The sequence below is a fragment of the Candoia aspera genome, chromosome 2 (genome assembly GCF_035149785.1).
Source record: "Candoia aspera isolate rCanAsp1 chromosome 2, rCanAsp1.hap2, whole genome shotgun sequence".
Classification (NCBI taxonomy): domain Eukaryota; kingdom Metazoa; phylum Chordata; class Lepidosauria; order Squamata; family Boidae; genus Candoia; species Candoia aspera.
The window spans coordinates 230,504,616-230,520,503 of record NC_086154.1 but is presented as its reverse complement, the minus strand read 5'-3'; the positions used below and the strand labels follow the sequence as shown (position 1 = coordinate 230,520,503).

The window sequence follows — 15,888 nt, the reverse complement described above, 5'->3', positions numbered from 1 at the left end:
TAGTGAAAATGACACACAGCATCAGCCCAAAATGGCTGCCTCCCTTGACCTGGGCTGCTTTTCTAGCTGAGAATATAGCATCTGCCAGCTGTCCATTAAACAGCTTGAGTCTTGCTAGCCATGTAAGGGCTTGCTTTTGCACAAGAGACCCACTAGTTTACTTAACCCAATTTTCTGGCAAACTGAACCTCACCCAGACTGGGTTCTCACAACAGGTTCACCTAGAAGGTGGTTGGATAGCTTGTGATGCGATGTATCATAAGAACACAGCCATTTTTCTCATTCACCATGGACAAGAAAGTGGGCTATAGGGAACTTCACATTGCGTCACTCAGCCTCAGGTAAGGAAGTTGGCCGAACTGGAAAAAGCCATCAGTACCTACTATGCTGCAGCAGGCTGAGCTGTTCCCAAACCACTGCATGTATTTTTGCTATCCCATCCTTGAAACATGAAATATGGTGAAATTTTCTCTTTTCATTTGACTTCCCTTGTCCCCAGGTGTGCTGAATTGGGGAAGAATTTTGCAACAGCCATAAGTTTTCTTTAAATGCAATAACTGGTCTCTCAGGTATCTATCAGATTATTTCCTAGCAGAAATATAGATTTCTGTTAGGGAAGAATACATGAGCTGCATGTATCTCCACTGTCAGAGGCCCACCTTTTTAGCATGCAGACCATGAAATGCACTTGCTCATGAGTTGCGTTTGGCCCCCACTTGCTTGGTGTTTGGGAAATCTTTAACAGCATTTGCTAAATGATTTTAAAGTGTATTTTAATCTTAATTTTTTATTTTTGTATTTAATGTTTTATTTCCTGGTTTTGTTTTTAAAATTTTGTCAGTACTTACTTGAGTACTTACCAGAGTGGGTAAATATCAAATAAATAAAATGGACCCACTTAACAAACCTGTTAATTTACCAAGAGTTATACCATGTGAAGCCCCGATTCTGAATTCAGTATGGGGAACACTTTCCCTAAAGAATGTGGGGAAACATATCTTTCACTAAAGAATGTGGGGATACGTTATTTCCCAGATTATATTGCAGTTTAAAAGTACTAAATGTTGCACTCCTGCAGTTTAAGTAAGGTCCAGATTTTTTTTTTAAATTGCTCATATATTGTTCTTTGTCTGCTTTTTTGCAGTTCATTTGTATTCTCTGATCAAGATCTACTCCAAAGAAATGGTAAGGCCTTAACTCTCATTCCCAAACTGTCACTTCCTGATGTCCAAAAAATTTACAGGGGAGTTGCAGGTGACCACAAGTCCCCAACACATGGTTTAATTAGTTCAAATATTTTTAACTTTCTGTTCAGCCAGAAAGATTCTTACAGTGTCTTAGGTGAGATTAATAACATAGATGATACTGTGTGTGTTCAGGGATACAATCTAAATGCAACACCAAAGGAAAAATGGATGAACAGGGAAGCCGTATCAGTTCTTAAATTAAGCTATACTGTAGTTCTTATAATGACCAAATGAAAACAGTTTAAAGAAGTGGAGCCTACTAGATCTTATATTTTAGTGGATTTAATGCAAGAGCCTGCTTTTTACTTTCTTCTGCTGCAATGTTTGCATCTAGCTAGTATTTAAGGGAGTAAAGGATGAACAGTAAGAGGTGTAGCCCCTGTGACATCAGAGAACTATCCTCCTGCTCTCCCCTAACAGTCTGCAGGACACATATTCCCTTTCTCTTTTCCTTGGCTGGGATGCCTGAAACAGAAGATCGATAACCAAAGAGCATGAAATGCTGCATCCTTGAAATAGTGGGAAGGATACTGTAGAAGAGGAAGGAGGATGCCTTGTGTTAATAAACACTAGTCCACAGTACAACTGATTTACCAGGTTCTTAGAGAAGATCCCTGAGTATTAAGAACTCAGTTTGAAAATGGACTGGCAAAAGAGTATACTTTTTACTCAGAGAGACATAAATTCTTTTCAAGAATTGATATGATCTGGGTCTCAAGAGATCTGGCAAATACAAGTTCCAAAGTGGACATTTTACCAAAGATTTCTTCTGATCATAATCCTTTAAGCATGACAATAAAAAAAATGGTTAGGTCATATAGATGGAGACTGAATGAATCTATTCTACGAAAAGGAAAGGTAGTTGAGGATTGCAAGAAGTTAAAGGACTATTTTGAGATCAACCTGGACAGTGAAATAGATTTAAAAACAGTGTTGCAGGCTCGTTTTGCATGCCTGCCATGAAACTATTGCTACATGCATCAGTCAAGGTGAAAGCAAACCCGTGTCAGCTTGTGCAGGTTTGCAGGCGAGAGGATCGTTAATCACATTCCTTCACAAGCTGTTGGAGCCAAGGATAGACTGATAAGACACCTGGATTCTAATGAAGTCTAAGGAACTAGGAGGGGGGAGATCAGGAGTGAGAACGGGCTTGTTTGTGAGACAGGGAGGGGAGACTATGTCAGAGGGAATGATTTAATGTGAATGCTTTGGTGCCAAAACATTATTCAGAGCTCTGCAACTGTCCTGTGTAATCGGATTTTAATAAAAGAATTCTTTAAGCTTCCTAATGGACTATCTGGAGAATTTCTCAAGTTAAGATCCTGGTACTGGGGCCATCACACAGTGTGGAATACCAGCAAAGCAGTTATGAGAGGGCACTTTATTTATCATAATTGTTGTCTCAAGGAAAAATCACAGCAAAAATTACAAATGATCTTGGATCAGATCAAGTTGAGAGAACTTGAGCTACAGAAAAAACCATCTGATAATAATATCATATATCAACTCAAGCTATTACATCAACAAGTGTCAATGTTGACTGTGAGAGAAATTAAAACAAAACTAAGATATGCTAAACAGAGACATTTTGAATTTGCTAACAAGCTGGGAACATGGTTAGTATATAAATTAAGGAAAGAAAGAGAGAAGAAAATGATTTTAAAGATCCAAGAAGGAAATGCAGAATTACTGGATAATGAAAAGATTAAAAAAGCATTTCATAGTTTTTTCTCCAAGTGGCATCCCCCCAAAGGGTCAGACATGACTCGGTGTTTGCATAGGGGACCTTTCACCTTTTTTTTTCATATAAAGAACAAGGAGTCTCGTTGGACAAGATAGATGAATATCTGAGCAAACAAGATCTACCAAAACTCTCAGAATCACAGAAGCTAACACTGAATAGCCCCATCGCTGATTTTGAAATAGTTGAAGCTATACAAAAACCAAACTGGGAAAATCACCAGGCCCTGATGGTTTATCGGCATTATATTACAGATGTTTTGAAGAACAGTCCCTGTCACCTTTCAAAAGACTGATGAACTCTATTTTGTTAGGATCCCCAATGCTGGATTCATGGAAAAAAGCTAACATTGCACTTTTACCAAAGGAAGGACAAGACCCCTCCCTAATTAAGAATTACAGGCCAATCTCATTGTTAAACGATGACTATAAAATATTCGCCTCAGTGCTGGTGGAAAGAATGAACAAATTCTACAGGAAATTATCCATCAAGATCAATGTGGATTCTTACCTAAAAGACAGCTAAAAGACAATGTAAGAGTTGTGTTGGACATTATAGAATATCTACAATATCACAGTGAGAGACAGGTGGCTCTAATCTTCCTAGATGCAAAGAAAGCCTTTGACAACCTGAATTGGATTTTTATATTTAAAGTCTTGGAAATCATGGACTTTGGAGAACATCTTATACAGGAAATTAGATCAATTTACAAACCTCAAGAGGCAAATATTATGGTGAATGATGAGTTAACTGAAACATGTCATATACAAAACAGAACAAGACAAGGATGCTGTCATGAGTACTGATGGCGAGCAGGAGGGGGCCCCTATCCAGGGGGGAAAACGCATGCGTAGTACTGATGAGTTAAGCAGCCATTCAAAGAGACACAGATCAGACCTGCCTTAACCTTTGGGGTTTATCTGTCTGAGTTTTCCCCACACTTCTTCAGTTTGTTAGGATTCTGTTTAATGTAGCAGTAATGAACACTAGAGACCTGCTCCTCGTCTCAGCGTGATTTCTGACTTTTAGGACAGATGCCCTTTGTCACCTCTGCTTTTCATTTTGGTACTGGAAGCGTTCAGTAGAGACATTAGAAGAGATGAACAAATAAAGGGTTTAAAGTTCAAACAAGAGATTATTAAACTGAGGGCTTTTGCTGACGATTTAGTTCTGATACTACAGGATCCCCTGGATACAGCAGAATATCTGATGAAGAAACTGGAAGAATTCGGGTCATTGGTGGGGCTTAAAGTAAACAAACAAAAAACAAAGATGTTAATTAAAAATATGACCCTGTCCAATCAAGAATTGCTGATGGGTAAGATGGGTTTTAAGATTGAAAAAAGGGTTAGATATTGGGGTGATCTTGTCAACTAAGAACAGCACGTTGTTTCAGAACAATTATGTTAAAATTTGGAATGAGGTGAAAAAAAGTTTTGTTAAGATGGGAAAAAGTACAACTGCCTCTCCTGGGGAGAATATCTCTGATTAAGATGAATGTTTTGCCTAGGATGTTGTTTCTTTTTCCGACTATACCGATCTTGTTGACAGATCTGCCATTTAAACAATGGCAAAAAGATATTTCAAAGTTTATCTGGCAAGGCAAGAAACAAAGAATTAAGTATAAATTGTTACAAGATGCAAAAGAGTGAGGGGGGCTGGATTTGCTCAATTTAAAGTTTTATCTTGATGCTTGCTGTTTGCTTTGGATGAAAGAATGGATTACTTTGAAGAATAAGAAATTATTATTGCTGGAAGGTGATGAATTAAGATTTGGGTGGTATGCCTACTTGTGGTATGACAAGTCAAAGTAAATAAGGAGTTTAAAAGCATTGTGTCAGGTGTGATATATTGAGGATCTGGAACACATATAAGGCAAGACTGTCTCCTAATGTTATGGCTGTTGTCCCGGGAAGCATTTGTTAGGAGAGAAAATGTGGGAGGAACAAGTTGGCCTAAGTATAAAGATTTGCTAAATTTTGAAGAAGGTGAATCGAAACTTAAAACAAGGGAAAAGTTAGAGTTGGAGGGTTTACATGCCATTAGTTTACTTATGCACAACTGTCAGAACATTTTAAAGCAGATAACAAGAACTATAAATTTGTTAATGAAAAAACCCAGTTTGAAATGGAACTCTGCATGAATGATGAACATGTTATTACTAAGATATATAAGATGTTACAGATGAATCTGGAAGATGAACAAGTCAAGGAATGTATGATTAAATGGGCAAGAACTTTGGATATGATACTATGCTGGAGCAATGGGAAAATATGTGGATCAAAGGTTTGAAATTTATGCTGATTTATAATCTAAAAGAAAATTTTTATAAAATGATGTATCGTTGGTATTTAACTCCTGATAAGTTGTCAAAAATGTATAATGGTTTAACAAATGTCTCTTGGAAATGTTTACAGGGGGAAGGAACTTTTTATCATCTCTGGTAGACATCTGAAAGGCTAAAAAGTTTTGGGACCAAATATGTAATATTGTACAAAAGATTCTCAAAGTGAACATACAAAAAAACCCTGAAATGTTTCTCCTGGGCTAAATGGAGAAGGAGCTAGAGAAGCAACATGGAAATTTACTTTTATATATGATTACAGCTGCAAGACTTCTATATGCACAACGATGGAAAGATCCACATATACCTACAGTGGAAGACTGGATTACTAAACTAATGGATTTGGCCCAAATGGCGAAGCTAACAGCCTTAATAAGAGAGAATACTGTCTCCAGATTCATCGCCACTTGGCAACCATTTTTAGACTACCTGTGTGTGATGGGAGGGAGGGAAAGGAAATGAAGCCTTAACTGTGGATTTTAGTGACTAAATGGTTTGTTTTGAAAGGAACAGTATTAATATGGTCTAATTACGGGTAAGAGATTACATCTCAAATTATATTTATATCTGCATGGGAGGAATGGGAAACCATCTTTCATTTCTTCTCTTTTATAGTTTCTTCTTTGTTCTTTAGCTATCTTTTCTTGCTTTTCTATATTTTTTATATTGTATTGTAACTATATATGTTGAAATTGAATAAAGTTCTTAATTTAAAAAAAGAACTCAGTTTATAATATAATAAAAGGCAGCTGAAGACTGTACCACTCTGTTTTCTAAAGGTTTATGGGTGACATAAAGGTGAACCTTTTTAACAAATAATATTTTCAAAAAGACTGACCCAAATTGTTCACCATGTTGGCCGAGGAAGCTGAGTTAAACTACATCTGGCTGATAAGTTGCCTGCCCCAATACAACAAATGTACCTCACTCCCTTTGTTAAAACTTTGTCATATCAGTCTCCTCCTCTATAAAAAGGACCTCAAACATTAAAAACAGAAATAGCTATTAAAACTGCTTATTGTTGGAATTAGTTTTAATCAGAATATACTGTATGTTGTTTCTTTTGTAGATCAATGGTATGATGGCAGTGTGAAGCCAAAAGTTAATTTACAACAAGTAGCAATTACACAGGTATGGAGGCACCAGGAAACTGGATTGTGAGTTCTTCCATGACAATAATTTCCTTCTGAGTCCTGTAGCATATCTATGACACTTGGCCACATTATTTTCAGTATTATATATTGCACCTGGGTTGTAAATCTGTATGATTTACTACATGTACCATTCTTTAAATATTTGATGATACCCAGATAAATTCATATTATGAGTTGGTCAGTGTCTTGCAAGATTTGTCTGTCCAGGCCAATTTTTACCCTGGTACAAGCTCCACTGACTGCAGAAGTAGAGCTACATATCAGGAAATAGAGTCAAATTTCCATGTTGAAAGCATAACTGAGGCATACTCACTTGATGGTTTTCTGTGAGAAACTCTGGATGGCACATTCATTGGTACTTAGGAACATCTGGTATATATTTCAGCAACCTTGCAAATGTTGTACTATTCTGAACATCAGTAGTTCACAACTTTTCAGGGAAAGCATTGTAGAATTCTATTACGATTTTTTGTTTCTCTGAACAGCTACTTAGCAAATATTTTCCCCACATTTAGTCTTTGCCTCTGTGTTATTTTCTGCTATGTTGTAATGGCATGTGTTGTTTGCTGGCACAAGTGTGCACAGGACTCCCTGGCAATTAAAGGAGGGTTCTAGATCCTCCATCTCCTTCTCATCTTCTTCTAAAACCTCCCACATTCCTGATCATTATGCTACCACCATCCAATTTATTCAAGAGAAATTATATTCCTGCACTGTTTTAATCTGTGTGGAACAAAACTGTGCAAAGTCTTCAACAACAACAATAATGTGGCACATCCTCTGACTTTTCTCAGTAGCTTAGCCAAATAGGCTGTGCTAAAATTTAAGTCCTCTCGGAATGAGTGGGCTGATTCAGAAAGAAATTCAAACCTTTTAATATGTATATCAAAAGTATGGAATTAATGGAAGTGAAAGACAAAGGGAGAAAGGAGAATTGAACAGTTAATTCAAGGAGCTTTCTTTTAGCTCCTCCACTCAGGAAAAATATACAAAGAACAAAAGCAGATAAAAATAGGGCATAGTGTAACAAAATAAGGAAAAGCAAACAAATTTCTAACAGCTCAGATAATTTATTCTGCTCTTCCTGTGAGAGGGAAGGTACAACAAAAAATAGAGTTTTCCCACCCTCTTTTTAAAGCCCACTTGAGAGAGTAGAACTTTCTGGCTCCTGATTGGTTCTGCAAATTTGATGTTCCTGGACTTTGATGGTCTCTGCCAGTTTTCTAGATTGACAAATTTAGGTTTGATTGACAGACTACATTTGAGTTGTCCTTCATTTCTTTCAATTCTGAGCCTCTTAAGATGGGATTTCTCTTTTACTTTTCTGTTACCTCCTGAAATCTCCAGAATCTCAGTTTTAAAATCAGTACCCCACATGAACAAACATGTAATTTTGCTTGGATTTTGATGAGAAATATAGACAAATTTTTCTCACTCTCTTAACACAATACAATAACTGTAGTTACTTGTTTTAGAACAACTTTGTAAAAGTTATGCTCCATATTCATCCATATTCTCCAGGTCTTGGGATAAGTGGTTGTAGAGGCCCCTTTAGTCATGTTTGGATTATAGCCAAGTGTTTCATCTTTCTCACCAACTACAATCTCTTTTTCTATGTATTGTTTTTCTCTTTTAACTGTAGGCCACACAGAGTCATGAAGGAGTTAGGTGGCTTCGAAATTGGATTAAATAGATAACTTATTTTGACTTCAAATATGACCATTCTCTGTATTAAGATCACTTAGAATTATTTTAATCAGCTATGAGAAGTTGCAGGGTGTTTGTGAGAAATAAACTTGAACCTCAGTAGCAGAGATTCAGTGTCTGAATTAGCTGGTGTATAATAAAAGTCCTGTGGAGAAGAGGCTGCATAAACCTTTCCAGCTAGTTATTGTTAGCATAAATCAGTATGTCTTATTGTGTCCAGATAGATATAAATTGTGACTTCACATCTCAAGGAGTTCACCTGGAGATAATTATATTTATATTTTAGCACATATATTGCACAGTTTTGGTGGGGTGTTTCTCTAATAGCACTTAGGCTATTTCATCCTAGCAGAACTAATTTAAACAATTGGAAATTTTATTTTTTTAAACTATTCAATGTGCTTTGTCTCAACTGTGACTGGACATTTGTCACAAAAGCTGTCCACATTTTTAGAATCTCTGCTTTGTACTTATGCATTAGGGATTAACAGAAATTATAACTTCCTGTGGTGTTTTACAAGCAGGGTTTGTCTTCCTGTTAAACAGAAGTATGACAGCCACCTTGAAGCAGCATAGTGTTAGTTGTTTACTTTCTTTATTATTATAGCCAGAATTGAGGACAGATTTTTGTGCAGTGTTCTGATTCTGGTTCTGATTCTGATAAGCTGACTAAGTTTGGATGGGCTCCATCTCAGGCAACACTATATTTTGGGCTAGCCTTGACCACATTTATGGAGTTCTACTTTATGTTGCTCTGTTTGGGGTCTAGTAATTTCAAGGTTAAGCATTAGTAGTATGTTTAAGGAAGGACACTAATCATTATTTCTTACTTGGTTGCATGCAGATTGGGAATTACAATGTCAGCACTAAAGAGAATTTGGAGAAAGAATCTGTGATCCACAGCCACTACTGTCCACTGAATGTCACTATTAATGGAAGCCCCTGTATTCTATTCTGGGCCAGAAGGATCATGATTAAATTTCAGAACCACACTCAGCTGGACCTAACAGACAAAACATTTGGTGTTCATGCATCGGTGGATGTTGCTGATTCAAATTGCAGTGAAGAAAATGCGATGTAAGATTGTATCCTACTGTGGAGATTTCCTAGGTCTGGAATAAAATTCAAACAAATGTTTAAAAAAATCAACAATGCAGTGTCCTTGTGGCAGTGAAATGTCTAGCACTGAGCTATTTTAATGACTTGGAATGTTCCCAAGTATTCTACTTGCGGGAGCAATAAAGTTGATAGAACGCTTGCCACCCTGTGTCTGTCAGAGAGATAAACATGCCAGGTTGTCTGTGTTGTAACTTTCATACAACCCAAGAAAGAGAGAAATAGATTGTGGATAGATTGAGAAGTAGGGAAAGGTTCTGTGATGTATGAAAGCAAGGCCCAGAATAACGTGGCAAGATACATTCATGGAAAACTATGTTAAAATCAGTTTGGCAGTCTTCAAGGTGTCATAATATCCTGTGGCTAGATGTGACAAATCCAGTTTATTCTAAGCCTGATTGTTGTCTGTTGATGAAATATAACTGTAACTATTCATGAAATGTAGCTGTAATGCAATTTTACTATGAGTGGAATATGGCTATTACTAGATACCCTCATCAATGCTATCTTGAAGCCCCTGTGAGTCCATAAACAAGCATCCTTTGATGCAATTGCTCCCTTTTCTTTCAGCATTCATTATGCTATAGGAGCACTGTGCAAGAGAAGTGCCACTCTGGTACATTATGGGGCCACATCACACACATTTTCTGCACCAAGTTATGGTTTGGCCCACAGGTGTCTGCAAGCTCTTCCCCTTTTATTTGTGTGTTGTGATGGCACCATGCAACCATCTTAGATAACTTTGATGAATTTAAATTTAACTACATTCTCTTCTCCTCTTTCTTTTCCATCTTTGAATAGTTATTGATCTAATTGTTCTTTTTGATCTAGGCTTTCACTTAATTTTGGTGACATTGACAGTTTGAAAGGATTTGTTATCAGGTATGTTTTCAAATATTAATGTCCTCAGCATTATTATATTAAACCTGTACTATTAGCCCATCTCTATTTTCTTATGATAATATTAAAATGTAAGCATATGCCACTGTTGCAATAAATGCAGACTACTTTTACAATACAACAGAGGCAAGAATCTGTCAGAATTAAAGACTCATTCATTTCAGTGGAACAATATCTATTGCTCAATTGAAATGATCAGGACTTAACAGTGCTTATCTTTGGATGGCAATATCCATAGACACAGATGAATGTTATCAAGGTTTAAGAGAAGATTAATTACAGATGTAGTTAGCACCTGTCACCTTGTGCATTGTTAGAGACCCAGCTCTAACAATGGAGCAAATGCTTCTTTATCCTGCACTATGCTTTTTATTTAATCTTATTTCTGTTGTCTTAATGTTTTAATGAACTTAATGTATTTTATGATGTTTGGTGGTTCTGTTTTCTTACTTATCTTGCAATATTGTGCATGTTATGCTGGTGCATTTAGTTTAAAGTATGTAGATATGAGTTTTCAAAATTCTAAGTTGCCCTAGGAAAACATTTGCTTCTAAAGGTGGCATATATGCTTTTGTAAATAAGCGCACTAGGTGAACATCCAATAAGATTAGCCCTCTTATTTTTCTAGTCTTTAATTTAGACAGTGCTTTTAAAGTACCAGACACAGAAAATTCTCAGGGCTGTTGAATTATTTACCTAGAAATGGATTTATGATAAGGTTGAAAAGGAATATTTGCAAACAGCATCAGCCAACTCCTTCCTTCTTTTTTATTATCTTGATTTGATGGCAGTTTAGAGGGGACTATATATACTGTTTAGCAGGGGAAAAGAAGAGTGGAAAAGGGTACTTTCTGGATCAACTACGACAGTATTTCTCAACCTTGGCAACTTTGAAGCACGTAGACTTCAACTCCAGAATTCCCCAGCCAGAATTCTGTCTTAGAGTTGCCAAGGTTGAGAAACACTGAACTAGGAGATCCCTACCAATATGAGATTGGTTAGTCTCCATGATATTTATATTTATAAATAAATACATGGTGGTGAGATTTGTTTCAATTATTTTTCTGATTTCCCCTTGCAGATTCATTCTGACAAACAGTTACTATAAGCTCTCCGTTCAAAATTGGTTCACCTTACACAGAATCCAGCTTATTTACAACCAATCTGTACAAGCAACATTCAACGCAACACGAATACATGCACCATCAATCTACTCTTATCACTGTGAACATGTCAGCAACTTGCAGAGATATGATGCACTGCTGACACCCAGCTCTGCAAATGATGCAGCCAAGTACTGGGAAGTTACTTTTATTGACTTTCAGGTAATGTGTAGGAAAACCAATGAAGGGCATAAAGCAAATACTTAGAAGGATAGATCTGTGAAATAAGGAAGCTTAAAGAACCTTTAAACATAGATGGTGGGGTTTCTAGGTATAAGTAAAGAAGTAAGCTTGGAATAAGAAAAAGACAGTCCCCCTGTTCTTATTACAGGATATACAATGGAAGTCTAAGAATTACGAAGTCATTCTCACTGGGTGCAGTGAAGGACTCCAGTCATTAGGTATTAGCTGTCACATTGTTAGGGGCCTCACTATTGTACTCTTTCAAGATTTATATGTACCTCTGCAGGGCAAACTTCTGAGGTTTTATATATGAGGCAAGTAGGTTGATAAAAGCATTAACAAACCTCTGAAGACTTCCCAAAAGAATGATAGCCAGCATCCTAAATGTAAATTGGGGGAAAGAACATGAGATGATCTAGGACATAATGAAGTTTGAATTATAATGTAAAAGCATTACATTTAAAGTAACCTTTATCTTCTCTGGGCTAAGTATTATTTGAAATGCACTGTAGTCTTACAATACAAAGGTGTGTTCACTCCTGAAAATTCTGGCAACACCATATAGCAATTAGATAGATTACATTAATGAATTACAAGATCTGAACATTACTGGTTGCTTATTGTTGTGGACATTGACATCAAAACACACACCCTTTTCCTAACTAGATGTTGTAATAAGATGGTGGCAAAGGCACTTACCAGGATATCTAGTTTGAGTTTTCATCTCACTGATTTGGTTTATATAGTTTGGGGATGGTTCAATTTGTGTCAGGGTGACACCTGAGTCAGTTGCTGAAATTTGCTAAGAGAAGGAAACAATACCTGTCAAGGAGAAAGCAAGCCTAACTCCTGATTCCAAAGCAGGGGTGTCTGCAGGGTATGGTCAAAAAAGTCTAAATGGCAACTATGACAGTGTGATTGAAGCTCAGCCAGTTTTTATGTGCGTTGCCCAGAATGGTTGTCTCTGTATTGAAGCTAAGCATTAATGGGCTATTGAGACTCGTCTTCTTGAATCTGGAATTACAATCTTTGATAGTGTCTTGATCAGCCTTATTTAGCCAAATTCCCTTCAGACATGTCAGTAATACAGCTTTGGAGAATTTTGGGAGGTGTACCCCAACTCATCTGGGAAGTTGGGCAAAGCTTAATTTCTGCAGTCTCACACATATATCTATATGCCAGTTTTCTATCCTGACAAATTAGTTCATTTTAAATTTCCTTGACACACAACAATCTCTCAAAAAACAGAGTCTGATAAAAAGCTGAGCTAAACATGACTTTCAACAACTGATGTTGGAGAAAAGAAGCTTGATCAACAATGGTGATCAAAGAATAAAATGCCCTTAGATAGAAATGGGAGGTTGTCTTAATTCAGACCATTTGATTCTCTTCACAGATTCAAGGATTTAACATTGAAGATGGACAGTTTGCTTATGCAAAAGATTGTGCTTCCCTCTTCCCACCAGCCATTCTCATGGGTCTAGTGATGTCTCTGATATTGCTTCTTGTTTTAGCCTATGCTCTTCACATGTTGATACACCTGAAATCCATTGACAGACATTATGAATGCAAAGCATCTCCTGCTTATTATCCAGAGATGAAAGATATTGATACAGCAGATGAAAAAGAGCCCCTGAGAATCAATGGGCTCGAAACCTATGAACTTAGAAGCCAACAATACTCTAAAATCTATATCTAACCATTATCTTGGGTGGTTGTTGTTCCCACCCCATGGTTAGACAGCAAAATGCTTCAAGGAACTTTTGCTTCCTGTGACCTCACGACAGTACTGAAACAGAATGTCTCAACTTTAATTTGAATCAAACAATTTCAAGTTCTCATGATTTTGCGGAGATAAAAGTAGAAGTGCTGCAGCAGAGTGCTTAATTACTCATAAACTCCAAAAACAGATCACATGAATGAGTTTAATGTTGGGTTTTTCAATATCTAATTCAAGAGCACATTTTTAAAAGGAGCTGTCTTGTGGTCAGGAATGTTTTTAGAATAATAATATTGACTGTGTGATTAATTAATTGCCTGGAACTTATCTAACAAGGTGGAATTTGCTGCTGTTCTAAAGCTGCCAAAATTTTCTTCCCAATGAAAATAAAATGTTACAGCCAAAGATGCATAGCAAAAATAAACTTGAGGTCATTTCTTCAGATGTGGCCCAGCAACATCATGTTCCTTCTGCCATAACACTGAAGACAAGCTTTTCCCTTTCTGCAATATACAAATGACATCTATCTTGGTGTAACAAAGAACATTTTAACTGCTAATGAGCTGAAAAATGACTATATGCATCCTAATCATTGTGTCTAGTGGCAGTGTGAAATGCAAATGCCAGCCAACCAGCAACCAGTGTATGGCTTTTGAAGATATTATGTGAATTCTGTCGGTTACATTTCACTGTTATGCAGATTTGCTGTGGATATGTTATCTTGTGATGCTTTTTCAGGAGTGCCCTCAGCACTGAGCATTGTTCACTTTTGTTGTATCTCAGTGAAGTTATAAGCAGTTTTTGATGTTCCATTCTTCTAATATTGAGCTAGTTTTTTATAACATGATTTCTCTGATAAATGATCAAAGAATACCAGACTGTTGGCAATAATTTCAAAACATGTCATTCAGAATAAGATAAAAGAAAGGGAATCTCAGTGGGAAGGAAGAAATTAGTGTAGTGAACATTGCCTCTGATACTGCAAAGTAAGGCTATTGTCTTCACTTTTAATTTCCAAAGCTTTGAGAATCACATTTACTAACGCAGTTTTTGGAGAAACAAACAACTCTTCAAAGTTATCTTGCAACAACATAAAAAGAATCGATTGTTGTAAGACATTTTGAATTCTACCCTAGATGTACTTTCCATTATATAAATACATCCACAACATAATGTTTCAAAATGAGAAGGTTTTAGCCCATAGATCAAGAAGTTGGACCCATCAGATTTTGTTTTGAAGTCCCATCATTGCAACCACTGCATAGATAACCAATACTCTTACAGAACTGAAAGTTGTATTCTAGGGTAGATATGATTTTGAAATCATGTAAATGTTGAATTTTAAGAAACATTATGTGTATCATGATAAACCAATCACCCAGACAAGCCAACATGAAGCAATGAAGTGCTCTTAATTGCCTTGTAGCATCTTGGATCCAGAAGCTGAATGGTATCATAGAGGGCAGAGCTGGATTTTGTCTCACACCTATGACATCATCCACCCCTTGGGGAGAGGCATGTGAAAAGTATTCAGCCATTGGGCTACATTCTGGTTCCCAGCATTGTGTCATCATCTGCATAGTAATGAACATTCTTACCAAGTTTCAGGTACTAATCATTAATAGTTCTCTTTTGTATATAAAGGGGAGAAGGAAAGAATCCTGCACAAATCTAATCTCATCTCTGTTGTTTTATATTTAACAGATGAATATTATTGTCCTCACAAAGCAGATTACATATTAAAATTATATATAAGTATCCTAAAGTTCACTACTCATAAAAATACGGTATAGTAAGTGAAACAAATAATAAGAAAGCCACAGATAAAACTTTAATTAAAAGCACGGTATACCCAAAGTAATGAAAGGACCACAACACAACATGTTAAAAGTCTTGTATTAGAAATATATTTGACAGGTTTGGGGAATACCTGGATTGGATGGCATCAATGCAGTCCCTCTGTCCTGTATGTGCTGCTACCTTTTTACTTCTTCTGGTCCTCTCAATTCCACCTAGGAAAAGGGCCAGCCAAATTGAAAGTGTGATATTTTATAAGGTTTTCAATTTTCCCCTTCTTTTCCTGAGTTACTAGAGAGAAACTGGCAGGAAATTCATCCAATTGCATTGAAGGATTTGCCCCTCTGTAAAGGGGTAGATTAGGGCTACCTGTGGCCTGTTGCTTTCCCAGTCTTGCTCAAGTCACTGCTCCATCTCTTGAAGAGAAGAAGTGAAGAACAGCAACCAGGAATTGCAGGATGAGGTCAGGGGCTCTGGAAGTTGACACCTACTTGGTAGATGCCAACAACACCAGTTTCTCATGCAGGCCCTATATCAATATATCAATAAATTGTTCTGCATGTGCATCCCATGTCTGACCAATAAGACATTCCAGGAATTCCAGCTTACCCATTGCTTACTTCCCATAGAAGGAGGTCAGTAGATATCAATAGCATATCTGTGACTTGTGCATAGGCATGCTGAGAGTTTCCAAAAAGATCCCCTTTCCCCATTAAATTACAGGAAGGATTAGTATGGTAAGATTTATTCTTTCTCAGCCCTCTGTTTCCTCCCCAAACTCAGTTCCATCACAGATCACCTTCCTGCTCCACTCCT

At 36.9% G+C, this 15,888-nt stretch overlaps 1 protein-coding gene across 1 annotated transcript; it reads left to right on the top strand.

The window, feature by feature from the left end:
• Positions 1 to 288: 288 nt before the first annotated feature.
• On the top strand, positions 289 to 14,098 carry LOC134490234 (V-type proton ATPase subunit S1-like protein). Its single transcript, XM_063293145.1, has 7 exons — positions 289 to 341; positions 1,145 to 1,185; positions 6,402 to 6,463; positions 9,038 to 9,270; positions 10,141 to 10,191; positions 11,291 to 11,534; positions 12,952 to 14,098. Exons 1-7 carry the CDS (start codon positions 289 to 291, stop codon positions 13,252 to 13,254), a joined length of 987 nt encoding a protein of 328 aa, XP_063149215.1. The 3' UTR covers positions 13,255 to 14,098.
• The last annotated feature ends 1,790 nt before the right edge of the window (positions 14,099 to 15,888 follow it).